Source organism: Brachyistius frenatus, unplaced genomic scaffold (genome assembly GCF_029030835.1).
Source record: "Brachyistius frenatus isolate BFR_SWC_R1_liver_20210118 unplaced genomic scaffold, ASM2903083v1 Contig_151, whole genome shotgun sequence".
NCBI lineage: Eukaryota > Metazoa > Chordata > Actinopteri > Embiotocidae > Brachyistius > Brachyistius frenatus.
In genome coordinates, this window is record NW_027210750.1 from 310,956 (window position 1) to 338,530 (window position 27,575).

The following is a 27,575-nucleotide window of genomic DNA, read 5'->3' on the forward strand; positions in this document are numbered from 1 at the left end:
TCGTTCAGGTCTAAAAAAAAAAAAAAAAAAAAAAAAACCCAACCCACCTTTCAGCTAATGTGATGAATATCAAGCGAACCCCTCCCTCTTTCTGGCCAAGTGCGTCTGCTTTCTGACGTATAGACGTCCAGCCGGGCGGGGAAAGTGAGAGGTTGCAAACAACGATGGGAGAAGTTTGTGGCGAGAAGTCGTGGCTTTTAGTTATCTGGAAAATCTGCAACCTTTTCATGTCTTTGTTCTTCGCTCTTGCAACATACGTGCAGGTGAGTGCTTTCATTTTGTACGTATATATTTTCTATTTGAATTGTGATCAATGACCATGTGTCTGACGTCCCACTGCAGATCAATGATCCAGACGCAGGTTTATGGATGGTGAGATCGCACCCCTGTCACGGATTTAAATTTAATTTAAATTTGGTTTGTTATGAACACTACTTTTCCTGTTGCAGGTTGGTTATGGTGTCCCTGCAGTCCTCTGCGCTTTTATTGGCGTCACACCTCACGTGACAGGTACAGAGATACGTTTGGATCTGAAATGGGGTGCTGTTAGTTGTCATTTTAACAGATGCATTAAGTATTGAGAATAAATACCTTATATAAATATATCCCTATATAAAGGGAGATCACGAAGCCCGTTTTCCACTCCGAACTTCCTTGCAGTGCTGATATAGCGCCCTCAAGTGGCTTTATCACGACTGTGCACCTCAGGGCAGAAGCAGGACTTCGACACTTGTGCATTAATAGTCTTGTGGGTTGTTTTTTTTTCCTCTTCAAATTGCAGAGAATTTGCCCTGGAGGCGTGTTGCAGATCTCCACGTGATGATTTCCAGCACCGTTATCTGCATGTTAGGGTGGAGGCTGTACAAAGACGGAGTCACACAGATCTTCCAGCAGGAGGAGGGCAGGTACGACTCCACCTTAACCTCATCATGGAAAGCGGCTTTTTTTTTTTTTTTTTTTTGCAGGCTTTAATGCAAGAAAAATATAATTTTTCAGAACTTACAAGTCTCCCTCCACTTCAAAATACGTGTCGCTTACGCTCCTGGAGGAATAAAATACCAGCGCCGGCGTGGATGAATTTCTTTATACGCTTCTTAATGGCTCAAAGAAACATTCTTTATGAAAACTCATGAAATTAAAAGCAGTTTTTCCTCATTTAGTACCTGCAGCCTTTTGCTATGTCAGAGAAAAATATCAGGGTGAGGCATTCACATTTTCACATTTGTTTTTATCATTTAAAATATTTTGAGGAACGCAAAAAAGTCAAGTCAGAACAAACAATGATGAAGACCTTTGTCAGTTTCAAGATATTTTACAGATAATTGGTGGGTTTCTTCTTTTTTTAAATAGACCGACCGATTCACCCACAAATGCAGAGTTTCACATTTTTGTTCCTCGTTTTATTTTTTTGCTTTTAATATATATTTTCCCCCCTTTTAGGGAATTTTCTGGTCTCATGTTGACACTTGTTTGGCTCCTCCTGTGTCGCCACTCTGGAAGGTAATATTTGAAAATAGAACCAGGAGATGTATTATTCTCCCCGTACGTGTCACTTTTAAGGACACCCACTCTTTTTCTATCAGAGCTCCTGTCGGGACGCTCAGAGTCTCCACCGCCGTCGCCATCACGGTCTTCCCCTTCGTGGCCTGGCTTTACTACTACGTCAATAAGGAGCTGAGGACCAACTGGCCCTCGCATTGTAAAACGGCCATTTAGATGTCCACTTTAAAACATTCCTTTTTTGTTTTGTTCTTTGACGGAAGATCGTGAACCAAAAGTGCTCTTTTTGTAAATATAATGAAATATAAAATATGACAGCTCAAGTGCAATTCATTTTATTTTATTTTTTTGTTAAATGTACTTGTCATGTAATAGAAAAACCTACAAACTGTATTTTATCAGTGTTAAAAACTTTCTTTCCCGTTAATGTTGATTAAATAACTTGGACTAATAGTCCTCTCTCAAATGAAGCACATGTAACAAAATGTTTTACAATTTATTTAATAATAAAATATTTAATTAAAAAATAGATAATTTTGTCTTTATTACATTTATTTTATTATAAAAAAATGTTGTATATATTTGAATAAAACGAGCTTGAACTTGATTTTAATATCCACGAGGTGGCAGTAGAAAGCACACGAACTAAAAAGGGCGATAGAAGAAGCTGCGTTTGACGTCACTTCCTGTGTGTTGATAACGTTTGCCTGCCAGCAGATCCGAGAGCAGCCTTTCAGTTTAAAATGGATCCTTTTATATTCTCGCGGTTATTAAGAACTGACTGGAGAACAGCGGTTTGTATGCCGAGTTTCCCTTTTCGCTTGTCACGTTTTATGAAACTTTACAGCCGTTTCCTGGTTTGCTGCAGCGGCTCCGTCAAGGTCTGAACATCTGAACATGGCTCTGAGTGTTTTATATCGCAGCCTGGTTCAGAGTAAAGTCCTGCAGAGTCGAGGCGTCACACTCTCACGCAGCGTTTTAACCGGACTGACACACACGCCTTCGTCATCGCAGAGAACTCACAGCTACCTGGTAGGTCACCAAAAACACAAAAAACACAAACCAGCAGCAGCAGCCGAGTTCAGGCTGTCACACCAAACTCCATTCAGAAATTTGCCAATTTAGCGTTCGTGTTCGTGACGAGTTCGACTGCGGTGAAGTTAGTTTGAACACCAATAACTTATCGTCACGTAACCTCGTGACTCCAAACCAAAGCCGAATTGTTTTTATTACTCTGGACAAACAAGGGCTCATCTCGTTTTTGTTGGATGTTCAGTGCTTCTATAGTTTTAATATAGTAATAACAATAATAGACTTTATTTGTATAGCACCTTTCATACAAGAAACGCAGCTCAAAGATAATTACATGCAGTATTTCACATCAAAACAGATATAAAGGAATATTTACAAATATAGAAAATAAATGAGATACATGAGAACAGATGAAATGCATAAAATTAAACAAATAGAGTTAAAATAAGAAATATAAATTTTAAAGGTGCGGTAGTTCAAGTTCAAGAGAGCTTCAAGATTAACCAGTTCATTTTTTTTTATGGAAAAAACACTTTTTGTTTTTCCCCTTAATGGCTTTCTTGTCACGTAACAAGAAGCATTGGTAAAAAAAAAAAAAAAAAAAAAAAAACACTGAATAATTTAAACTACATCTCCAGTTTCTCCACTGAACGACGCCCCCTTTTAAATTTGCAAAAATTTCAGATTGGACTTCCCGAACACGGTGAGGGTATGAAGTGGTGAGGGTATGATGTGGTGAGGGTATGATGTGGTGAGGGTATGATGTGGTGAGGGTATGAAGTGGTGAGGGTATGATGTGGTGAGGGTATGATGTGGTGAGGGTATGAAGTGGTGAGGGTATGATGTGGTGAGGGTATGATGTGGTGAGGGTATGATGTGGTGAGGGTATGAAGTGGTGAGGGTATGATGTGGTGAGGGTATGAAGTGGTGAGGGTATGATGTGGTGAGGGTATGAAGTGGCGAGGGTATGATGTGGCGAGGGTATGAAGTGGTGAGGGTATGATGTGGTGAGGGTATGAAGTGAAGTGGTGAGGGTATGATGTGGTGAGGGTATGATGTGGTGAGGGTATGAAGTGGTGAGGGTATGATGTGGTGAGGGTATGAAGTGGTGAGGGTATGAAGTGGTGAGGGTATGAAGTGGTGAGGGTATGATGTGGTGAGGGTATGAAGTGGTGTATGATGTGGTGAGGGTATGATGTGGTGAGGGTATGAAGTGGTGAGGGTATGATGTGGTGAGGGTATGAAGTGGTGAGGGTATGATGTGGTGAGGGTATGATGTGGTGAGGGTATGATGTGGTGAGGGTATGAAGTGGTGAGGGTATGATGTGGTGAGGGTATGATGTGGTGAGGGTATGATGTGGTGATCTCGGCTCATCCCCTTCGTCCTGCGCTCGGTGGTTTCCAGGTGAATGCGGGTCAGCGGTTCACCTGCAGAACAACACGATGGACGCATCCACACGGCTCCAGACCGTTTTCCGCGATGCCTCCGCCGCCGCCGTCGTCGTCGGGGAAGAACACCAAGAAGTCTGGGGTGAGTGCCGAAAAGTTGATGTTAAAGTTTGACACGAATTCACTCCATATCCAGGAAATAAATCCCTAAACATGAGCTCAGATTTGACATTTTTTGTTTGTTTTACAATTGGACTCTCGTCATACTCTGAGTCGTCTGAAATCACCTCCAATCTAACGAGGATTCGAAGAATAATTAGCTATTAAAATGACGTCATCTGTATTTACGTCAGCAGCGAGAGAATCAAGCGTGACGCCGTTGTCTCGTGACGTACATGCGTTTCTTACTGTTGTCTGTTCCTGTCCTCTCTTTACTTCAAAGCCGGTGACGTGGAAATCTTTAGCGATAACGTTCGCTATCGGAGGCGCTCTGCTGGGAGGGATGAAATATCTCAAGAAAGAAAAAGAAGAAAGTACGTTTTTTGTTTTGTTTTGTTTTGATTGTTAAATCAGGTGATATTGGTGGTAAATAATAATAATAAACTTTATTTGTATAGCACGTTTAATACAAGAAATGCAGCTCAAAGCTTTACAGCAAGAAAATAACATGCAGTGTTTCACATAAAAACAGATATTAAGGAACATTTAAAAATATGAGATGCATAAGAAACAGATAAAATGCATCAAATTAAACACAAATAGAGTTAAAATATGAAATAAGCAATATCCTATGATACAGTTTGGAGTGACCTCAGCGTCCTCGAAGGCTCATAGTTCACCAGAGAGTCAGAGATGTAACTCGGTCCATTAAGAGCTTCGTATGTGAGGAGGAAGAGGAGCTTAAATAACGACAATAGCGATAACAACCCGCTCTCTGTAATTGTGTCGTGATCCGCAGAGATTGAAAAAGAGAGGAACAAATCGATCGGTAAACCGGCGCTGGGCGGTCCGTTCTCGCTCGTCGACCACGACGGCAAACCCGCCAAGAGCGAGGACTTCCTGGGCCGGTGGGTCCTCATCTACTTCGGGTTCACCCACTGCCCCGACATCTGCCCGGACGAGCTGGAGAAGATGATCGAGGTGGTGGACGAAATAGGTAAATAAAAATTTTAAAAAACCGCAGCAGAAACCGGAACGTCTCGGCGGTTCCTTCTTTTTCTTTTTTTACAGAACTTTCTGGGTTTTTTTGTTGTTTTTTTTTTTCAACAGACAAAATCAAGTCTCTTCCCAACCTGACGCCGGTGCTCATCACCATCGACCCGGACCGGGACACCCCGGAGGCCATGGCTGCGTACGTGAAAGGTACAAAAAACATGCTTTTATTTCCCTGGAAAAAATGTTATAAATACCTGAAAGCACCTGGAAAGATAATTATTTGAATACTTTATTACTCAGATAAATGCCTAAAAATACTGTTCAATTTTTTTGTTAATTTTTTTTAGGCCCAGAAAGTTTCCTCCTGTTAATTTTTCGCATAACGTTGGTCGCATCAGAAAACGGCAATCAATATCTTGTGTTTAAAAATCAAACGTTGTTTACGGAAAAAAATCATATTTGTCTGAACCGGCAGCTGCATATCTGATGAAATCATCAATTGACTATTCATCTCGTTCATTCTGTAATTTTAGATACAAAATTTATTTTCGATTTTTTTTTTTTTTTTTTTTGATTGAATCTTTCAGAGTTTTCCCCGAAGCTGATCGGTCTGACGGGGACGACGCCGCAGGTGGAGCAGGTGTCCCGCGCCTACAGAGTTTACTACAGCCAGGGACCGAAGGACGAAGACAACGACTACATCGTGAGTGACGGGACGACCCCCTCCCCCACCTCCTTCTTCTCCCCCCCGCCCGCCCACCCACCCCGCGGGCTCTGGCTTCGTCTTTGACGACGGCAAAGAAAGAAATGTAAAACGTAATGAGATGTGTTTCTCCCGTCGTTCCTCAGGTGGATCACACCATCATCATGTACCTGGTGGGACCCGACGGCGAGTTCGCGGAGTATTTCGGACAGAACAAAAGAAGCGCGGAGATCTCCGCCTCGATAGCGTCGCACATGAGGAAGTACAAGAAGAAGTGACGGGCCGCCGAACTCTACCGCCCTCTGCTGTTGGCCTTTATTTATTCTGGATACGTCGCGTGAGAAATGATAATACCACACACAAACTCGATATTTCTGATTTCTGATCAAACAAAAAGGAAATTCATGAAGGATAAAGAACATTTGATTTTGTGATAAAAAATAAATAAATAAATACAACACGTGTGGGGATATTTCTTTCTTGTAATATAAAATCGTATTGATCAGGAGGAGACTCCCAGTGGACGGATCATAAATGACGCTACACCAATATTCACCAAGATTGTTTCATTTCTCTTAAAACAAATAAATCATTACCTCTTATGTTTATAAAATAATATGAGGTCTAAATTGTGGCTTTTTGAGTTTGGAGAGATAATAGTGACTTAAAGATAGATGCATTTTATTTATGTTAATGTTAAATAACTACATGTGGGGGAATTCAACCATTTGTGCTGTGATATTGTAAGTGATCAATTCTAGTCAGTGCAAATCTGTTTCGTCTGAGTTCACCGATAACGAGTCGACGCTTTCGGACAGGCTGATTGATGACGTCATGAAAAAAAAACCTCAGTTTACCAGAGGAGACGGATGCTTTCCTTCACTTTGGAAACAAATAAAAAAAATCTGTCATTAAACTGTGTATTAATTGTTTTCATTAGACGACGGAGAGGAGCGATGATCTCGCCACCAGCCGGTATTGATTTGATTATGTCTGTTCCGCCTGCACACCTGTCGGGTTCCTCCTTTAGAAATGGGATTGGAAAAGAAAACACAGCAGTCGTTCAAAAAGATCGTAAAAAAAACATAATAACGGAGCTGACAGAGGCAGATGGGGACATTTATAAAAAAAAATGGACGTAGCCAGTGCAGAAGTGCCTTTAAATGCAATACCACTGATGGCCACTAGTGGCTGGCTCCAAAAACAAGTCATGATGGTGTCATTCAATAAATTCCCTCCTTCTGATCAGCGTTTCCTTCTGAAAATATTTCCAGCAATTAATTAGATATTAGGCCTCAAACAGGGCCATGTTTGGGGGCGTGTCCGGTTTGATTGACAGACCCAATCTCATCTAAATATGGTCACTTCTGGCTCCAAAAAACCCCAAAGATGGCGACGGCTAAAATGTCATGACTTGAGGCTTAAAAATGGAAGTTTAGAAACAAGCCAAATTAGCATCTGTAAAAACTCCTTCAAAATAAAAGCCTTCCAGATGATGATCTCATGAGGTGTTTCAAAAAGCTAAAAGTAAAAACAAGTGTTGTTTTTTTTCTTTGTTTACACTCCTTTGATAACTAAATAATTACACAAGAAAAAACAGAATAAGAAGATGTGTCTAAACTTCAGAAGAAGAAAAAAAAAACCCTCGTCCCCGGTCTTCAACAGGAGCGGGAGAACCTGTGCGACGCCGAGGAGCGCTGCGAGGGCCTGATAAAGAGCAAGATCCACCTGGAGGCCAAAGTCAAGGAGTTCTCCGAGAGGATGGAGGAGGAGGAGGAGATAAACGCCGAGATCACGGCCAAGAAGAGGAAGCTGGAGGACGAGTGCTCGGAGCTGAAGAGAGACATCGATGACGTGGAGCTCACCATCGCCAAAGTGGAGAAGGAGAAATACGCCACGGAGAACAAGGTGCACGTCGAGTTTTCTTTTTCTTTTTTTTAAACGGGTTCAGTGTTTCTAACGCGCAAGAACTTAAACGACGGGGCGTCTTCTCTCTGCAGGTGAAGAATCTGGTGGAGGAGTTGGCGGCGCTGGAGGAAACTCTGCTGAAGTCCTCGAAGGAGATCCGAGCTCTGCGGGAGGTGCACCAGCAGACGCTGGACGACCTCCAGGCCGAGGAGGACAAGGTCAACTCTCTGGTGAAGACCAAGATCAAGCTGGAGCAGCAGGTTGACGACGTAAGTGTGGAAATAAAAACGCTGGAGCAGGAGAAGAAGGTACGCGCCGACCTGGAGAGATGCAGGAGGAAGCTGGAGGGCGACCTGAAGCTGTCGCAGGAGACCATCATGGACCCGGAGAACGAGAGGCAGCAGGCCGAGGAGAGACTGAAGAAGTACGTCCGTCAGGTTTAATGATCACCGCCGGAGGGCTTTATATGTGAAATTTATGACGATCAAGACTTAAATTCATTCAGATCGACTTTCTTAAAGGGATAGTTTCATATTTTGGATAATGTGCTTTCTTTAAAGCGGTTAGCTTAGCTTAGCATAAAGACTGAAAACCGTTAGCCCCGTTTCCACCTGCTTCACTTTCTTCTCCTGTTTTTGTCGTCCTCCTTCTTTCTCCTCCTGCTTCATGTTTCTCGTTCATTTTGTACCTGAAGAAAACGGTCATATAAATAAAGGTACAAAAAGTTATTAGAAGCACATGTCCCAAAATGGTGGACTGAACACTGAAAAAAACTGAACTTTCAGCAGTTTTCTTTGGAGAAACTTTACCAGTATTAATGAAACGTTATCCACATAAATCATGTGGACTAAAAAAACTCTTTCTTTTTTTCCTCAGAAAGGACTTTGAGGTCGGCAGCCTGCAGAGTAAGATAGATGACGAACAAGCTCTCAGCGTTCAGCTGCAGAAGAAGATTAAAGAGCTTCAGGTGGGTCATTTATAAGATTATCGTAATATTTTAGTCGATGTTCTTTAATATAACGACCCAGGTATTAAAAACTTCACTTTCAGGCTCGCATCGAGGAGCTGGAGGAGGAAATCGAAGCGGAGCGTTCGGCTCGGGCCAAAGTGGAGAAGCAGAGGTGCAACGCGTCCCGGGAGCTGGAGGAGATCACGGAGCGGCTGGAGGAGGCCGGCGGAGCGACCGCCGCTCGGGCCGAGCTCAACAAGAAGCGCGAGGCCGAGTTCCAGAAGCTGCGGCGCGACCTGGAGGAGTCCACGCCGCTCCACGAGTCCATCGCCGCCGCGCTGCGCAAGAAGCAGGCGGACGGCGCGGCCGAGCTCGGCGAGCAGATCGACAACCTGCAGCGCGTCAAGCAGAAGATGGAGAAGGAGAAGGGCGAGCTGAAGATGGAGGTCGACGACATGGCCGGCAACGTGGGGAGCGTCCTGAAGAGCAAGGTTTGGAGGATCCAACAGGTCTGAGAAATGCTTTTCTTCTGACGGCCTTTAACAAAAAAACAAACAAAAAAAACTGCCGCTCAATATGTTTCAGTCGAATCTGGAGAAGCTGTGCAGGAGCCTCGAAGACCAGACGAACGAATACAAGAGCAAAGCGGACGAGGCCCAGAGGTCCCTCAGCGACTCTACGAGCCTCGGCGCTCGACTGGAGACAGAAAATGGTACCTTTTTTTAAATGATTCTTTATTATAAGAAACAGAAAAAGAAGCTGCGAGAAGGACAGACGAGTCTGTTTGTGTCCTCTTGAACAGGCGAGCTGAGCCGTCTCCTGGAGGAGAAGGAGGCGGCGCTCTCCCAGCTGAGCAGAGGGAAGTCGGTGGGCAGCCAGCAGATGGAGGAGCTGAAGAGGCTCCTGGACGAGGAAGTTAAGGTGAGAGGCTCGATGGCTCCTGATGTTCAGGAACAGAAGGGTTTTAAAAGAGATTTGAAGTCGCTGCTAGAAATTTACATCATTAAAAGTTAAGAAACTTGATTTGAAAATGTTCAATTCATTATTTAAACCTCATTATTTTAAACTTTTCTGATTTCAGCTTCTCCAAACTAAGAATTCAATAATTTTCTGGTCTTCCTATTGAGGACATTTAAAAAAAAAAAAAGACAAATATGAATCAATAAAGTTTACTGCAGATTAATTCATAATCAAGTAATCATTACCTGCAGCTCTAGTGTTACAGCTAGTTTAGTTTTTTAGCTTTTTAAAGATGCTCTGTAGTTTTACTTGAAACTAAAAAATGACGTAAGGCCGAGTGTCAATTCATTGATCAGCAGAGTTGAAAAACAGCAAAACGGCAGCTGGTTTCATGATTGATTGATTTAGTTTATTTACCTAAAACTTGACGGTTTCAGTTCACGCTCACCGCTCTCATAAAACAGCTGTTCTAAGAGAAAAATCTCTAACAAGCTGAATCTTTCAGGATTAAAAACAGACGGACACAGCTGGTGAACATTCAGCAAATACAGACTCTGACGAACGTCAAATGCGCGTCGCTGGAGAAAACCAAGCAGAGGCTGCAGGCGGAGGTGGAGGATCTCATGGTGGAGCTGGAGAGGTCCAACGCAGCCAACGCCATACTGGACAAGAAGCAGAGGAACTTCGACAAGGTGAGTCCTTCCTCTTTCTCTTCCTCTTCCTCTTCCTCTTCCTCTTTCTCTTCCTCTTCCTCTTCCTCTTCCTCTTCCTCTTCCCCTCTGTCGCCTCAGAAAGAGGCTGATTTTTACTCCTCCTTCAGGTTCTGGCCGAGTGGAAGCAGAAGTACGAGGAGAGCCAGTCGGACCTGGAGGTCTCCCGTGCGTGTGAAGAGGAAGATGGAGGGCGACCTGAACGAACTGGAGGTCCAGCTGGGACACGCCGGCCGCCGGCAAGCAGCTGAGGAACCTGCAGACTCAGCTGAAGGTCGGTGGAGGAACTCTCCACTCAGACTGTCGGGCTGCTGGTGATGATGATGATGATGTGATGATGATGTCATTTCCTCCCCATCAGGACACGCAGGTCCACCTGGACGAAGCCCTCTGCGGCCTGGAGGACCTGAAGGAGGAGCTCGCCATCGCGGAGCGCCGCAACAACCTGATGGCGGCGGAGAACGAGGAGGCCAGGGCGGCGCTGGAGCAGGCGGAGAACGAGCTGATGGAGGTCAGCGAGAGGATCCAGCTGCTGCACTCGCAGGTGAGTGCACGGAAAACATCGGAGCATAAACTGAGAATAAAGGCATCAAATCTGTCAATAAAAGGTTTGGAAAAGTGGAAGTATTTGGTTTTGTTTCCAAACAACTTCCTTTAAGTCATTGAGGTTGAGTCATTTTTACTCAAATACTGTATTTCTGTACAAATCTGAGGTTCTTTACTCGAGTCTTCTCTGCTACAGTTCAACTTTGTACATTTTATTCCATTATAATTATTTGACTGTTAAAGTCACTGATTACTTACAATACAATTCAGAATCTTGGGATTTTTTTTTTGCCCCCTTTAATTTCATAAATTGGTGACAGTAAAGTCACGAAAAGTAAAATCAGAGCCTTTAAATCCATTAACCTGATTATACTTTTATTGACAGAACATTTTCAATGCAGGACTTTAAACCTCTGAGTGTCACAACCCTCCCCTGGTTCAGGTGTTTTCTGTTAGCTTCCTCTTTTATTCTGGAAATAAAACTAACTTTGGGAGCAATTTTCGAATTTAAAAAAAAAAAATCCTCTTCCTTTTATGTTTTTTTTGTTGTAAATGAGTCGTACTTTCTCCTCAGGATCTGCACGCCTCTTCTTGTTGTCATTAACGTGTCATATTTAAATGCTGTTCGACGAATCAGAACACGAGTCTCCTGAACACCAAGAAGAAGACGGAGGCCGATTTGACGCAGCTGCAGTCGGATGAAGAAGAACCTGGAGGTGACGGTGAAGGACCTGCAGCACCGCCTGGACGAGGCCGAGCAGCTGGCTCTGAAGGGCGGGAAGAAGGAGCTGCAGAAGCTGGAGGCCAAAGTGAGAAGAAAACACAGAAGCATCCTGCGGAGGGATCTGAAGTGGAGGGTTTTAAACTTGAGCGCTTTCGTTCTTTCTTCTGTTTTTTTTGAAGGTCCGCGAGCTGGAAAACGAGCTGGAGGCGGAGCAGAAACGCACCGGCGAGGCCATGAAAGGAGTGAGGAAGTACGAAAGGAGGATGAAGGAGCTCAGTTGTCAGGTGAAGAGACGTCCTGCGGCGATATTCACACGAGCCGACCAAAGAAAACCGACGTGATCCCCGGACGGTTTTTTATTTTTATTTCCAGGGCGAGGAGGAGAAGAAGAACGCGGCCCGGCTGCAGGATCTGGTCAACAAGCTGCAGCTGAAAGTCAAAGCGTACAAGCGGCAGTGCGAGGAGGCGGTGAGGGAAACGCACACACACACACACACACACACACACACACACACACACACACACACACACACACACACACACACACACACACACACACACACACACACACACACACACACACACACACACACACACACAAACACGTAGGTTGTGTTGGTGTTGTTGTTGTTGTTGTTGTTGTTGTTGTTGTCGTCGTCGTCTCTTAAGAGCAGCCAGCTGTTATCGTTGTCGTTTACCCGCAGGAGGAACAAACCGGCGCCCAGTCGGCCAAGTTTCGGAAGGTGCAGCACGAGCTGGAGGAGGCGGAGGAGCGAGCCGACGTCGCCGAGTCGCAGCTGAACAAATTGAGAGCGAAGAGCCGCGACGTCGCGGCGAAAGAGGAGTCGAAGTACACGCAGGTGAAAACGCGTTTACAGAATATTTCTCCATTTCAGTTCGGGGGGAAAAAAAAAGCTGTTTTATTTTTTTTAAATAGTTTAACGTGGTTAAAAAGTGGCTTCATCTTTAAAGGAACATTTCCACCAATTTATATACAACATTTTTTTTTTTATTTATTTATTTTTTTTACAAAAAGGAAACTAACACACTTTTTGTACTTGTATTTTACTGGAGTACTTTATTTTCAGGCCACTTTATACTTCTAAGTCCACCAGACTTCAGAGGGACGTTATGAGCTTTTTCTCTAAACTACGTTACACCACAGCTTTGGTTCCAAGTTACTGTTACGTTTTTTTTTTTTGCAAACCAAATAAATATTTCTGGAATATCAATTACTCAACAGTAAATACAATCAGAGATGAAACAATCGAGTGGCAGAAAAGTGCAACAAATCTGCAGCTTTATTTTTTTGATTGTCATTTAAGTTAGATTTTTATTCCGGCTTCTCAAATGTGAAGATTTGGGGGATTTTTTCCTTAAGAGATATTTGCATGGCTTTAATTGTTTGTTGATGTTTTTGAGGTTCGGACTGAAACAAACCTCTAAAATTCATGTATCTGTGTCACTTTCTGGTCTCCGGGTAACTGTGATGACGTTTCACGCCATCATCATCAACCGGTTTAAAGATATGTTCACCTCAGCCAGCTGCGACAGTAAACAGCTGCTTTGTGTGACATTTGATTGGTTCCTCCTGTACGTACTTTTATTGAAGTTACATTTTCGGTGCCCGAACCTGAGTAAAGGATGTGAATTCTTCCTCCACCTCTGAAAATCTGTCAGTTTTACATGATTAAAAGATGATTTATTTTTTTCACAAGAAGGAATCCTGCGTATTTGCAGCATCTGTGCGGTTTAATCCTGGGATCAGTTCAGTCGGAGCTAAATAAACACAGACAGCTTGACGTGGTCCAGGAATAGTGCCGACACGGCAGTTATGTATGAACTGACATGGACTGAAACCTCATTCTTACCGAGACACAGACAAAAATGCTGTAATGAAGGGTCTTTGTGTCCGTCGAGCGCTGCGGGATGTTTGTGAATTTACAGCTCAAATTGAATCGTTATAAATGTCCCGTCGATGCTCTCAACGTGTTTCATGTCACGTCATCCAGTCATTATAAAACAAAAGGCTGAAAAAGTGGATGCTAGAACATGAAAAATTCAACAGACTTCTGTTTATTTTATTTTTTTGAAGTAATTTTTTTAATCATGAAAGAAACACAGGAGGTGATATTTTTGGGATGTCAAAGGCTCACAAAAGAGAACAAATCATCTTTTAGAAATTGTTCACAGGCTGATATTTATAAGTTACTTGCAACAGAAATATCGACTGCCAAGAGATGGAGATACTTTATTCATGTTCATCAACTGTTGCTTTGTACCAATAAAAAAAAAAACCTACAGTCTGACCCTTATTTCTGTTTTCATTCTACTAACAACAAAATAAGAAAAAAAATACTAATAAACATTAATGGTGGCAAAACATCTGGAAAACAAAATTCAGATTTGAATACAAATCGATAAAATGAAGAGAAGTGATTTAAACGAACGACTGAAACACAGCTGATGATGAAAATCTGTTCGTTAACGCTGCAGCTCTTCACTAATTCAACCGTAAGAATCATATTAGTGTCGGCTCGCAGCTGCAGCTGAAGACGCAGGAGATGAGATGAAAATGTCTGAATGAGAACGTGTTGCTGTGCAGAGCAGCATCAAAGAAAAAATGTCCAAAAATCCACCTTTTTCACTGCTGTCGGCGCTGCAGTCGTCGGCAGCAGCTGATCCGCTCATGACATTTGTTAAAATCCCCGTGAAGCAGGGTTAGAGTTACTGTGACTTTCAGCAGGGGAGGGTTACGTACGAGGGCTGAAGGTAACCTCCAGGAGAGGAGGAGGAAGAGGAGGAGGAAGGAAGACGACCTGAGGAGCTGACAGTTTGTTGTTAGCACAGACAGAAATGGGACACTAAGTGGACAGACGGGGACAAACGGTGTGTCCACCAGCTCCTTGTCAACATATCGTTAAGGGTCACTCACTCACCTCGCACATGACGAGTCGTTACTAAACAGGCCGAACAGCCACAGGACGAGTGGCCCAAAGAGTCACGGGGCCCCCGGACCAGGGGCCTCGGTAGGAAGGGACTGAAAACGACTCCAAAGAAACACAAACGGATGAGAAAATGATGTAAAGGGGCTACAAATAGATGCAAAATGGCAACATTGAGACAAAATATAACATAAAAACACAAAATGACCACAAAGACACACAAAACAACCACAAATAGATAAAAAGTAACCATAAAATGAGACACAACATAAAACTTAGACACAAAATGACCACAAACAGACACAAAGTGTCTAGAAAAACAAGTGACTTATTAGTAAAGTAAAGTCAATTATTAAAAAGATACAAAATGACAATGAATAACAAACCAACTACAGACGCAAAATATCCTCAGAGACTCGAAAATAGGCACAAAAAAACGAGACAAAAACAAAGAGGCACAAAATAACTAGAGACAATGCAATGATGACATAATGACTACAAATACATAATAAGCCCACGAAGAAACACAAAATGACTCAGGAGAAAAAAAACAAAATAACAACAGCTGTAGGGACAAAAGCGACTTGAAAAAAATCTACAAAAAAAAGACAAGCAAACCAACTACAAAGAGATAAAAATGCAAATTCAAGCTTTGATTTTATTGCTCAGTGGGATTCTCATTATCATCATAAGCCGACTGCTCCTCCGACCGTCACACGTTAGGAGACGATGTGATTTATTTCCTCGCCGACGGGCTGCTGTTCACACCTGCTTCCGTGCGCTCCTCCGACTAATACGATGAGATATTAAGTTACAGACGCTCTTCCCAGGCTTCTTTCTAAATGCGGCACAGAGCAGGTCGCCGTGCGTTTCCAGCCGCCTCTGATGTTCACGCACACGCCGGAAACACTCCACGCGTTAACTCGCTAACACGGCAGGCAAACCAGACGAGTTCTCTTCAAGGTGGGCTGGCGATCACGTACATCGAGAAACATGTATATTATATACATAAATGTCCATATCATTTTAATTAAAAAGCAGCAGAAAATTCATATCCCGTGTCTGTCACCAGGTGTTTGCCCCCCCTCCCAAAAGATTAAAGTCTTATCTGGGATTAAATTTGGTGCACATGATTTCTCCTCCATCAGGTTTAATGGATGGCGTCCCACAGGGCTCAATCTTTGGCCCCATTCTGTTCCCTTTATACAATTTTCTTTTCTTTTCTTTTTTCTTTTTTAACAATTCACAGCTTTATTTCTCACTTAATTATTGTTTGTACACTAAAATAATGAATACAGGACTGATTTTAGTCAACTTTTGAATTGAAAGGCATAGACAGATAAATAGATATACTTTATTAATCCCACGAGTGGAAAATATTGTGTTACAGCAGCATAAGTAAAATAGATTAATAATAAAAAAGAAACAAACCTGACAGAATAAAATCGAGATTGTAAAATATACAATAAGACATGTACGCCATGAAGATAAAATAAAATTGTAGTTTGGCTTGAGAACGAAGTAATTTGAGTATTAATTATTAACCCTAATTAAACAATAGAAGGTAAGACACATATTTTAAGTATGTATCTGCTGCAGAATGAAAAAAAATGAAGGTCAAATTCTGTGAAATTCCTTCATAGAAAATTGTTTGGCCTTAAAGCATAAACTATTGTGTTTTCTTTTAATTAGTAATCTTTGACATTGCGGTGACGTGTCTGGAGTTTTCGCCGGTTTAATCCAAACAAAGGTTCTTTGGAGGTGAATGAGCAGGTGGTCCTCGAGTCCAGGATGAAGGTCACGAAGCATCGTAGAAACACAGTTTACATATAATTTAGTGATAAATTCACTCTAAATAAACACAAACACACTTATTAATAATCGATTCATCGTGCGTCGAATGCGACGCGTCGTTTCTGCCCGAACGGCAAACGGGACAACCATCAAGCAGCCGGAGACATTTTCCCCGACAGAATGAAAGGCATGTAAAAATAGGGCTGGAGGATCATCGCCTGCCGCCGCCGACATCTTCCGATTACCACCTCAAGATCCTGTGCCATATTTAAGTGTCGAGCACAGATCGATAATGCGGCTTGATTGACAGTCGAACGGTGACATTGCCAAGTTGGGAGCGTCCGGTTCGCTTTAGCATCTCGATAAAAGGAGCGTCGCCGTCCTGCCGACGTCCAGTCAGGAGATCCGTCGTCCGCCCGCCTGCTTGTCCGTCCACTGCTTTATTTTTCATTGTATTTGACCTGCAGCGCTGTGAATCTCTGGCTCTGACCCGGTGACCCGGTGAGTACGACACCAAAAACTTCATTAGTACAAGAAACTTTGGACTAAAATGTAACTTTTTTCTTTTTTCCTTTTTTCCTGGAGATCTCACCATGAGCTCCGATGCCGAGATGGCCCAGTACGGGCCGGCGGCCGTCTTCCTCCGCAAATCCGAGAAGGAGCGAGTCGAGGCCCAGAACCGGCCCTTCGACGCCAGAACGGCCTGCTTCTTTCCCGACGCCAAGGAGCTGTACATCAAAGGCGTCATCCAGAACAGAGACGGCGACCGGGTCACCGAGAAGACGGCAGCTGACGAGGTGAAGCATCCAGGATCACCGACGTTTATCACCTCCGGGCGCTCCGCACGGGACTTTTTAAACTGCCGAGTCATACAGTGTCCTACAGACATGGTTCAGATGTTGACAGATTCTAGACAATCTCCTCCACACAATTATGAAAAGATATCTCTACTGCCAGCTTTATATGGTGAGATACATGTTAAAAACATCACAACTTCATGAGGCGATTTTTTTTTCTCCCCTTTGCTATGAAGACTAATGTAAAAGATTTGTGAGTATCATCAAATCAAATGATGATAGATCTGGATAGCCCAGACTGTCCTGTAAAAAACAAGATGTATCACGAACAGTTGGGACCCTATAATGACCGAGATATGAGCTTAAATCTGGAGTGATGCGGTTTTCTCTTACAGCTGCATTTTAGAGCAACAATAATACACATCAAACGTTTACTGGAGCTTTAAAAACGGGTTTCATGACTTGGATTCACGTATTACTCGCACATTTCGTTTTATATTGTGTCATTTTTCTTTTCGTCCCGCCGCCACCTCCGATCGACATCACGCTCCTCGTCTCGCCTCATTTTCCTTCCTCCAGACCGTAACAGTCAAGGAGGAAGATTGCCACCCGATGAATCCCCCGAAGTACGACAAGATCGAGGACATGGCCATGATGACGCACCTGAACGAGCCCGCCGTGCTGTTTAACCTCAAAGAGCGTTACGCAGCGTGGATGATTTATGTGAGTTAATCAGAGGAAACCCCCCCCCCCTCCTCTCTCTCTCTTCATCTGTCTTCTTCCTCCTCCCTCCTCTTCATCACGTGTCTTCCTCCCCCCCTTGCAGACCTACTCCGGGCTCTTCTGCGTCACGGTGAACCCGTACAAGGGGCTGCCGGTGTACGACCCCCGGGTGGTGGCGGCCTACAGGGGCAAGAAGAGGATAGAGGCGCCGCCGCACATCTTCTCCGTTTCTGACAACGCGTATCAAAATATGCTGACAGGTGAGAAAGTTTCAACGAGTTTGTTGATTATTTTAACAGACTATAAAGGCCGCTGGTGACTTTATTTAAGCAGCGACAGATGTTGATATTCAATGTCAGATATTTCCAGATGTGCAGTGATGGATAGTAAATTAAAAAAATAACGTGAACATAATTAAAGGGAAAAGCAGGAAATTGTTACGTTTAAGAAGCTGAAATTATGACATTTTTCAGGAAATTTTACATTATGAAAATAAATGTGCTGTAAAATAACTTTCATTTACCTATATATTCTTTAAATACAGCCTGATTTGTAAAGCAACTAATAATTATGTTTGTCAACAACCATCATGCAGTAAAAAGTACAATATTTGCTTCTGATTTGTAGCGAAGTAAAAGTATGAAGTAGATTAAAAAGAAAATAATGAAGTACCTTAAATTTATACTTAAGTAGATACTTTGTTAGTTAAATGGAGGTAAATCTGTCCTCATTTGACTTTGTCTCCGACAGATCGAGAGAACCAGTCCGTCCTGATCACGTGAGTCTTCTGCAAAAATGCTAAAACTGTGTCTTTAAATTCAAACAATAAAAAAAATAAAAATAAATCAGGTGTGTTTCTATGGGTTGTTTTCAGGTGTTTTTTGTGTTGTGTTTCACAGCGGAGAATCCGGTGCAGGAAAGACGGTCAACACCAAACGCGTCATCCAATACTTCGCGACAATCGCGGTGGCCGGCGGCGACAAGAAGGAGCAGTCGTCCGGCAAAATGCAGGTCGAGGGAACACCTGCAGCTTCCCTCGTGCACAAACTTAATACCCTTTTTGATTTAAAAAAAAAAAAAAAGTTAAATATTAAGTTTTATAGTCAAGAGTGACCAAATTTAAACCTCTTATGAACAAAACACTGCTTACATGCAGGAGTATATTTCACATATTGATCAGTTGTAGACTTTTAAATAATATAATGCACAAAACATAATTTTGTTGAGATCTGAGGAAGACATCTTCCTCCAGTAAACTGAGCTGGTCGTGTGACCTTTCACACCAGTTGCATGACATTTTTTTCATATAAATGTGGAATTTCTTGCCCAAAAGCCCCCCCCCCCAAAAAAAAAAATAAATAAAATCGTAGAGCTTCAAGAAACATGAAGTCGCAATTCTGATTTCTGAGATTAAAGATGTTTAATACTAAAAAAAAATAATAATAAATAAGGAAAACGTGATTCTGATGGAGCTGAATTTGTATTTCAGGGGACCCTGGAAGATCAAATCATTTCAGCGAATCCCCTGCTGGAGGCCTTTGGGAACGCCAAGACTGTGAGGAACGACAACTCCTCCAGATTTGTACGTACTGAAATGGATCAAACTTTTTAACGGCACACAAAATGGTGCAAGACTGGCTCTTTTTTTTAAGCATACTTCTTTCTTTTTTGTATTTTATAGGGTAAATTCATCAGAATTCACTTCGGCACCACAGGCAAACTGGCTTCTGCTGATATTGAAACCTGTAAGTGTCTTTCCAACATCAATATTTAAACCATGTACTCGCAGCTGTTAATCGCTGCTTGTAAATCCCGTGTAGATTTGCTGGAAAAGTCCAGAGTGTCTTTCCAGCTGTCCAAAGAGAGGAGCTACCACATCTTCTACCAGATACTGACGGGGCACAAGCCGGAGCTCATTGGTAAGCAGAGCTACTCGAAGAGCGATGTCGCTTTAAGACTAAATCTAAAAAATAAAAAGTTGTTTTATTTTTAATTTTTTTGTGTTTCTCCACAGAAATGCTCCTCATAACCACGAACCCGTACGACTTCCCCATGATCAGTGAGGGGCAGATCAGCGTGGCCAGCATCGACGACAAAGAGGAGCTGCTGGCGACAGACGTGAGCTGACTCGTCACTTTTCATCATAATGGATGCGTAAAGCACACTTCAGCTGATTATTTACGTATATTTACCAGACTGCCACCGACGTCCTGGGCTTCACCCACGAAGAAAAACTCTCCATCTACAAACTGACTGGCGCCGTGATGCATTACGGGAACATGAAGTTCAAGCAGAAGCAGCGGGAGGAGCAGGCGGAGCCCGACGGCACCGAGGGTGAGTCCCTTCGGTCGCGTCGTCAAGCGATAAAGACGCCTGGGCGACGTTAAGGACTTCCTGTTTCGTCTCTCAGGGGCAGACAAAGTGGCTTTCCTCATGGGGTTGAACTCTGCTGACCTGCTCACATTTCAGAGGGAATTTAAGTGGCGAGTTGTGTTTTTGGTCCGGTAACGACATAGGACAAAGGACACTTTGGCATGTGGACAGGAGGGGGATCGAACCGCCACCCTAATGAATACTGGACAACCCACTGCCCCAGATTGAATTTTTTTTTTCTAGTTGTCCATTTGACCTTGTTTATGACCTGCTGCAGGTTAAAAACCTTGTGGAGGAGCTGGCCGGTCAGGACGAGAACATCACCAAACTGACCAAAGAGAAGAAAGCCCTGCAAGAGTCCCATCAGCAGACGCTGGACGACCTGCAGGCGGAGGAAGACAAAGTCAACTCTCTGACCAAAGCCAAGACCAAGCTGGAGCAGCAAGTGGATGACGTGAGTGTCTGTGCAGACAAAAAAACAAAACAGTTTTTTTAACTAAACATCTTAATTAACTTTGAGAAATTTTCTCCTACAGCTGGAGGGTTCGTTGGAGCAAGAAAAGAAGGTGCGTATGGACCTGGAAAGAGCCAAGAGGAAGCTGGAGGGCGACCTGAAGCTCGCGCAGGAGTCCCTGATGGACCTGGAGAATGACAAGCAGCAATCTGAGGACAAGATTAAGAAGTGAGCTCGTGCACCGATCCTGTGCAGCACGAACGAGGTCTTAAATTTAGAATAATTTCTCATCTTCTTTTCACAGGAAAGAGTTTGAAAACGACCAGCTGCTCAGCAAAATAGCAGACGAGGAAGCGATAAACAACCAGCTCCAGAAGAAGCTGAAGGAACTCCACGTAATAAAACACATTTAGAATCGAACATTAATCAGGTTGACATTGATAAGCTGTCCTCGAACGACAGCACGTCCACTGTTCTTTTTCAGGCTCGTGCCGAAGAGCTCGAGGAGGAAGTCGAGGCCGAGCGGGCGGTCCGAGCCAAGATCGAGAAGCAGCGGTCCGACCTGTCCAGGGAGATCGAGGAGATCAGCGAGCGGCTGGAGGAGGCCGGCGGAGCGACCGCCGCTCAGGCCGAGCTCAACAAGAAGCGCGAGGCCGAGTTCCAGAAGCTGCGGCGCGACCTGGAGGAGTCCACGCCGCTCCACGAGTCCGTCGCCGCCGCGCTGCGCAAGAAGCAGGCGGACGGCGCGGCCGAGCTCGGCGAGCAGATCGACAACCTGCAGCGCGTCAAGCAGAAGATGGAGAAGGAGAAGAGCGAGCTGAAGATGGAGGTCGACGACATGGCCGGCAACGTGGAGACGGTCGCAAAAGCAAAGGTGATATTTATTTTTAAAAAAGAAATTGAAATTGAAGCGTTTTTTGGGACCAAAAACTGCTCGAAACATGTGAATTTTGCGTCGGTTTATTTACTTCCAGGTAAATCTGGAGAAGACGTGTCGCTCCCTGGAAGATCAGCTCATGGAGATGAAGACGAAGAGCGATGAAAACACGAGGCAAATCTCAGAACTCACCAACCAGATGGCCCGTTTCCAGACGGAGAACGGTAATCTCACTCCTCCTTTTATTACGATTAACAAACTTGGACCTTCATCACGAATCTATTTCCTTGTTTTGTTTGCTGCAGCTGAAATTTCCCAACAAATGGAAGAGAGAGAAAGTCTCGTTTCCCAGCTGACCAGAGGAAAGCAGGGATTCACGACGCAGATCGATGAGCTGAAACGGCTGATCGAGGAGGAGACGAAGGTAGTCGGAGCTCACATTCACAAAGACCGACACTTTTCTGGTTTATCTTTTTGTCAGCGTTTCGTTTCCGTGTCTTATTCTGCAGGCCAAGAACGCTCCGGCTCACAGCCTGCAGTCGTCCCGTCACCACTGCGACCTCCTCCGCGAGCAGTACGAGGAGGAGCAGGAGGCCAAAGCCGAGCTGCAGCGCTGCCTCTCCAAGGCCAACGGCGACGTGGCCCAGTGGAGAACCAAGTACGAGACGGACGCCATCCAGCGCACCGAAGAGCTGGAGGAGGCCAAGTAAACAAAAACAGGACGTTACATCCGCCATTAAACCGACGCCTGTTTTTTTTTTTTTTTTAAAAGGTGGTTTGTTTCCGTCCAGGAAAAAGCTCGCCCAGCGTCTGCAGGAGGCCGAAGAACAAATCGAAGCGGTGAATTCGAAGTGCGCCTCGCTGGAGAAAACCAAACAGCGACTGCAGAATGAAATGGAGGACCTGATGGTGGACGTGGAAAGGTCCAACAGCTTGGCCGCAACCCTCGACAAGAAGCAGAGAAACTTCGACAAGGTAGTTCCATTGATAATTATACTCAATACGACATTGCATTCCTTTATATTTTGTGTTGTACCGCCACTGGCTGAACGTTCATTCGTTGAGTTCAGATTCTCGCCGAGTGGAAGCAGAAGTTCGACGAGTCTCAGGCGGAGCTGGAAGGCACGCAGAAAGAGTCCCGGTCTCTGAGCACCGAGCTGTTCAAACTGAAGAACTCGTACGAAGAGGCCCTGGATCACCTGGAGACGATGAAGAGGGAAAATAAAAACCTGCAACGTGAGTGACGTCTTATTTTTTTTTTAAATTCCAGAAGCATTATTTTAAAATATTAAATACAACCTCCGTCTTTGAAAAACACAAGAGGAGATCTCAGATCTGACGGAACAACTCGGAGAGACCGGAAAGTCCGTTCACGAGCTGGAGAAATTCAAGAAGCACGTGGAGACGGAGAAATACGACATGCAGGCCACGCTGGAGGAAGCCGAGGTACAAGTTATTCAAGATCTACTGAATGTAAATGACTAAGTATGAAGTATGATTTAAGTAACCATGGTGATGTTTTCAAAGGCCTTGCTGGAGCAGGAGTCGTTGAAGATCCTGCGCGCGCAAATGGACCTGAACCAGACGAAGGCCGAAGTGGACCGGAAAGTGTCGGAGAAGGACGAGGAGATGGAGCAGCTGAGGAGGAACAGCCAGAGGGTGACGGAGTCCATGCAGGCCACGCTGGACGCCGAGGTCCGCAGCAGGAGCGACGCGCTGCGGGTGAAGAAGAAGATGGAGGGAGACCTGAACGAGATGGAGGCCCAGCTGAGCCACGCCAACCGGCAGGCGGCCGAGGCCCAGAAACAGCTGAGGAACGTTCAGGAGCAGCTGAAGGTACGAAACATCTCGCGTTACCGAGTTCTACTTCGTTAACGTAGAACGATGCTTGACAGAAAGTATTTTTGCTCTGTATTTTCTATCGTTAAAAAGTGTATCGGTTTATTGGAAATAAATCATGAAATCAATGAAATATTTGACGTAAAGACGACTTTCTTCCCATTGCGAATTGGAAGCTACTTTGATTGAGGGTAAATCCCGTTTCCAGGACGCTCAGATCCACCCGGACGACTCAGTGAGGGGGCAGGACGACATGAAGGAGCAGGTGGCCGCGATGGAGCGTTGATGCAGGCGGAGATCGAGGAGCTCCGGGCGGTCGTGGAGCAGACGGAGAGGAGCCGCAAAACGGCCGAGCAGGAGCTGGTGGACGCCAGCGAGCGCGCTGGACTTCTGCACTCTCAGGTAAACTACCGCCGATTCAGCATCGACCCGAAGAGCAATCACGTCCGATGGGATTCATGAGTCACGTGTCTTTTCTTTTTTTTTTTCTTTGACAGAACACCAGTCTCCTCAACACCAAGAAGAAGCTGGAGGCCGACGCCACTCAACTTCACTGTGAGGTCGAGGAAGCCGTTCAAGAAGCCAGGAACGCCGAGGAGAAGGCCAAGAAAGCCGTGACCGATGTAAGGTGCTTTAACGAGGCTGTTATTTCTTATCGCTCTTATCGCGTGAAATAAATTTAAAAAAATCACCGCTTCTGTTGTGGCGAACCTCCAGGCCGCCATGATGTCCGAAGAACTGAGGAAGGAGCAGGACACCAGCGCCCACCTGGAGAGGATGAAGAAGAACCTGGAGGTGTCGGTGAAGGACCTGCAGCACCGCCTGGACGAGGCCGAAAACTTGGCCATGAAGAGCGGAAAGAAGCAGCTGCAGAAGCTGGAGGCCAAAGTGAGCGGACGGCATCCGGTTACAGCCGGACAACAGGAACACTCACACGCTGAGAGGGAACATAAAAATGCAAACAAACATTTCATCACAGGACTTTTACGTTTTATTTAATCGATCAGGATCTGCATCAGAATAGATGATTCATTTATGTTTGCCATCCTGCAGTGACATCATCTTTTAACCTTTCGGATGGAATAGAATTGATGTTTGCATGGATGCATTATTAAGACAAGACCTATAAAGACTTTGGCAACCAAAACTGTCCCAAAACAACGAAATGCATCATTGTTATCCTCGTCTACGTGAGGCAATTATGGTAAAAAAAAATAGATTAAAAAAATTGCAATAACATTTAAAATGGAGAAAATGTGTGTTGCGTTATGAATTTGCATGAGTTTGACTCATCATTTTCCAGCTATTGGACGCAGTTCCAGATGATCTGAGGAACATAGTTTAAGATTTAGCAGATCAAGAGGGAGATTTTTCTATCTGGAGTTGGTGGAGACCAAAAACAGAGCGTGGAAACACGACCTCAAATTAATAATGATGTTGCTCTTCAACTGCTGAAGGTGTCAAACATGTTTCTGCTTCCCCCAAGTGGCCCCCCCCAAAAAAAATCTACCAGCATTTAGTTAGCGCTGACCACAGTAAGACCACAATTAGGTAGATCCAAAAAAAGAGATTTAGCACCTAATGCAGAATAAACTGGGCATGAAACAGTGCTGACAGCCTATTAAAGTTGTATTTTACACATAAACAATTCAGCAAAAGTCCCAATAAAAGCCACAGAGTCTCTTTAACTGTAAAACATTAAAAAAAAAAAACCCTCCTCTGACTCGTCCTCAGGTCCGCGAGCTGGAGAACGAGCTGGACGCCGAGCAGAAACGTTCCAGCGAGTCCATCAAAGGAGTCCGTAAATACGAGAGGAAGGTCAAAGAGCTCACCTATCAGGTACACACAACGACTTTTCTCTTTATTTTTACTGAACGATCGAACCGAGTGTGTTTTTCAGTGTCCCGTCTTCACTTCTTCCAGTCGGAGGAGGACAAGAAGAACAACGTCCGGCTGCAGGATTTGGTGGACAAACTCCAGATCAAGATGAAAGCCTACAAGCGGCACGCCGAAGAAGCTGTGAGCGAATCGGCACAAATGCACGCTGGGATACAAACGGTGAGGTGTCGGATCAACCGTGCACTAAAAAAACAAAAACAACTGTTGGCCTTTCAGGAGGAGCAGTCCAACGTGCACATGGCCAGGTTCAGGAAGGTGCAGCAGGAGCTGCAGGAGGCCGAGGAGCGAGCCAACATGGCCGAATCTCTGGCCAACAAGATGAGAGCCAAGACCCGCGAAATAGGGACGAAGGTGCCGTAGCTCTGTATTTTATTGTCTAGCTGCTCCCATAACAACATAAAGGGGATATAACGTGACCACTCTTCTATCATAGGATACACAATTCAAGTTGAACACTTATCCTGTATATATAAGCAAAACAAATGTGATTAAATACTCTTCAGTTTTGGGACAAAAAAGTCCTAAAACTCCTCAGTGGAGTTTTAAAGTGCTTTTTTCAGTAAGTAAATTTTTTTACTTCTATGATCGATACTAATGTTCAAAATTCTGTAACAGCAAACTTTTTTTTTTTTTTTCCCAGGCACAAGAGGGACAGGCCGAGTAGCGGCAGACACCGGTGGATACAAATGTTGTATTGAAATCAAATATACGTATGGTATTTTATAGTTTCTCATATTTATATCACAGCATGTTAAGACATTTGAGTAAACCTTAACTAAAATAAATTAAGTTACAACACAATCAGAAGCATGAATTTCAGAACACTAGTTTTAATATTCCTAAATAATGAATTATTTTTACCACCTTATCATTTAATAACTTCTCATGTAAACATCCGAGCTCTGAGGTTAATGGCTTAAATTGAAGACACTGTGGCACCATTATAAATATATTCCCCATAAACTACTTCATTTATTTATCTGCATGAAAACACATTTTTCTGGCAGTGAAAGAAAATGTTTGCAGAAATGTTACACACATGCACTGAGTTGTAATAAAAACAGAAAAGCAAGTTACCACGTGTTAACTTGACATTTTACACATTTGTAGCCTACAAGTTACATTTAATTGTGACAAGACTTGTTTTCTCATGTAAACAAACGCCCAGCAGGGGGCGCTGCAGAGAGGAGTTAAAGGCCATTTAACATCTAATCAAAGGTAGAATAACCATGTGAGATTAGTTGTATGCATTATGTTTCAACAAGACAGGTGAAACTCCCTCAGGGAACACGACAGCTCCAGGTTTACTGGATCTGGTTTGTTGCGTCAAATTGAGTGAGTTAAAGCTTTGTTTGGGAATTTTAAATTATAATAAATAAAAATGATGAGATATTCCTGATAAAAAGAGGGTTCCTGATTAATCAGTTTGATAAACCTGATCACAGCAACTTCATCCACATGCAATATATTCGCCGTGTATTTGGTCTTTTTAGTCCAAATCTGCAATCATTTCTTCTGTTTTTTATTTTTCCTGATCTGTCTTTATTTTCACCTCTGTAGTTGCCTTCACTGTCCTGGTTCAGTTTCACGTCTATTCTCTCTGCTTTTTTCTAGTTTTATAATAATAATAATAAATGTTTTAAAAATTCAACTTGTCCCGTGTTTGATAGACCATATTTCGATCATAAAACGGGTAAAGATCAGTGCCTCTATAGGCAGATAAATAAATGCAGTAGGACGGTGTGTGTGTGTGTGTGTGTGTGTGTGTGTGTGTGTGTGTGTGTGTGTGTGTGTGTCATCATCTGTATCTCGTAGAAGGTCTCCAGGCCGCCCGCTGATCGGACGTCCGCATGAAGTTCCTCTTTGAAAACAACGATTATAACGGATTCGCTGTCCGCTACAGAAAAGTGATGATTGTATGTCGTGGATCGGTGAGGTTGGCCGGACGCTTCCCTTCATCCGCTGCCGGCTTTACACGTCTGCACGGCCAGCCGGTCTGAAAACAGCCAGAGAGGAGAAGAAGAAGGAGCGCCTCCTCAGTGGCTCACCTGAAGGAGAAAGGAGTCATCAATGAGAAGTAATCCTCTGGAAACACGCGCCGTGGCTCAAATTGAATCCAGCGATCAGTCTAAGTTTGGTGGAGTCAACGGTGCTTTGAATGCGTGTTTTAGGAACACTAATACTAACACTATGGGCAGGATGAGGCTTCTCTGACCTCTAACCTGTGACCTCTGACCTCTGACAGCCAGTGATTCTCCTTCACCAGAGATGTAACACTTGTAGAGTCCTTCGTCGGCT

General features: G+C 43.9%; 4 protein-coding genes and 1 pseudogene across 4 annotated transcripts; all 5 read left to right on the top strand.

Annotated features, from left to right (window-relative positions):
• Positions 1-96: 96 nt before the first annotated feature.
• Positions 97-2,020, top strand: tmem220 (transmembrane protein 220). Its single transcript, XM_069716095.1, has 6 exons — positions 97-263; positions 343-372; positions 450-510; positions 782-905; positions 1,441-1,500; positions 1,584-2,020. The coding sequence occupies exons 1-6, from the start codon at positions 165-167 to the stop codon at positions 1,714-1,716; spliced, it is 507 nt and encodes a 168-aa protein (XP_069572196.1). The 5' UTR covers positions 97-164; the 3' UTR covers positions 1,717-2,020.
• Positions 2,021-2,340: 320 nt separating this feature from the next.
• sco1 (synthesis of cytochrome C oxidase 1) lies at positions 2,341-6,114 on the top strand. Its single transcript, XM_069716094.1, has 7 exons — positions 2,341-2,532; positions 3,938-4,063; positions 4,364-4,454; positions 4,880-5,077; positions 5,191-5,283; positions 5,664-5,779; positions 5,926-6,114. The coding sequence occupies exons 1-7, from the start codon at positions 2,398-2,400 to the stop codon at positions 6,055-6,057; spliced, it is 891 nt and encodes a 296-aa protein (XP_069572195.1). The 5' UTR covers positions 2,341-2,397; the 3' UTR covers positions 6,058-6,114.
• An 11-nt stretch (positions 6,115-6,125) lies between these two features.
• On the top strand, positions 6,126-26,873 carry LOC138631261 (myosin heavy chain, fast skeletal muscle-like). Its single transcript, XM_069716091.1, is given in 19 exon segments — positions 6,126-7,687; positions 7,780-8,111; positions 8,564-8,654; positions 8,738-9,127; positions 9,222-9,348; positions 9,439-9,557; positions 22,049-22,245; positions 22,331-22,514; positions 22,610-22,775; positions 22,861-22,985; positions 23,067-23,375; positions 23,587-23,659; positions 23,662-23,780; positions 23,876-24,001; positions 24,096-24,266; positions 25,113-25,217; positions 25,302-25,397; positions 25,494-25,628; positions 25,918-26,873. Coding segments are annotated over 19 exon segments (3,036 nt in total). The 5' UTR covers positions 6,126-7,540; the 3' UTR covers positions 25,942-26,873.
• On the top strand, positions 10,479-13,864 carry LOC138631263 (myosin heavy chain, skeletal muscle-like; annotated as a pseudogene).
• On the top strand, positions 16,909-21,932 carry LOC138631215 (myosin heavy chain, fast skeletal muscle-like). The gene is made up of 17 exons (XM_069716020.1): positions 16,909-17,112; positions 17,692-17,835; positions 17,939-18,095; positions 18,586-18,613; positions 18,735-18,846; positions 19,325-19,417; positions 19,517-19,580; positions 19,656-19,754; positions 19,850-19,953; positions 20,031-20,169; positions 20,246-20,334; positions 20,486-20,662; positions 20,745-20,890; positions 20,967-21,057; positions 21,147-21,536; positions 21,637-21,763; positions 21,892-21,932. The coding sequence occupies exons 1-17, from the start codon at positions 16,909-16,911 to the stop codon at positions 21,930-21,932; spliced, it is 2,205 nt and encodes a 734-aa protein (XP_069572121.1).
• Positions 26,874-27,575: the final 702 nt, after the last annotated feature.

Excerpts from the sequence above, each read along its gene's own strand:
- tmem220 (XM_069716095.1), top strand. The coding sequence starts at position 165 with ATGGGAGAAGTTTGTGGCGAGAAGTCGTGGCTTTTAGTTATCTGGAAA. Across the intron at positions 511-781 it reads CGTCACACCTCACGTGACAG|AGAATTTGCCCTGGAGGCGT; the intron begins GTACAGAGATAC and ends TTCAAATTGCAG. Across the intron at positions 906-1,440 it reads TTCCAGCAGGAGGAGGGCAG|GGAATTTTCTGGTCTCATGT; the intron begins GTACGACTCCAC and ends CCCCCCTTTTAG.
- sco1 (XM_069716094.1), top strand. The coding sequence starts at position 2,398 with ATGGCTCTGAGTGTTTTATATCGCAGCCTGGTTCAGAGTAAAGTCCTG. Across the intron at positions 4,455-4,879 it reads CAAGAAAGAAAAAGAAGAAA|AGATTGAAAAAGAGAGGAAC; the intron begins GTACGTTTTTTG and ends CGTGATCCGCAG. Across the intron at positions 5,284-5,663 it reads CATGGCTGCGTACGTGAAAG|AGTTTTCCCCGAAGCTGATC; the intron begins GTACAAAAAACA and ends TGAATCTTTCAG.
- LOC138631215 (XM_069716020.1), top strand. The coding sequence starts at position 16,909 with ATGAGCTCCGATGCCGAGATGGCCCAGTACGGGCCGGCGGCCGTCTTC. Across the intron at positions 19,581-19,655 it reads TTCTGCTGATATTGAAACCT|ATTTGCTGGAAAAGTCCAGA; the intron begins GTAAGTGTCTTT and ends AATCCCGTGTAG. Across the intron at positions 20,663-20,744 it reads TGGAGCAGCAAGTGGATGAC|CTGGAGGGTTCGTTGGAGCA; the intron begins GTGAGTGTCTGT and ends TTTCTCCTACAG.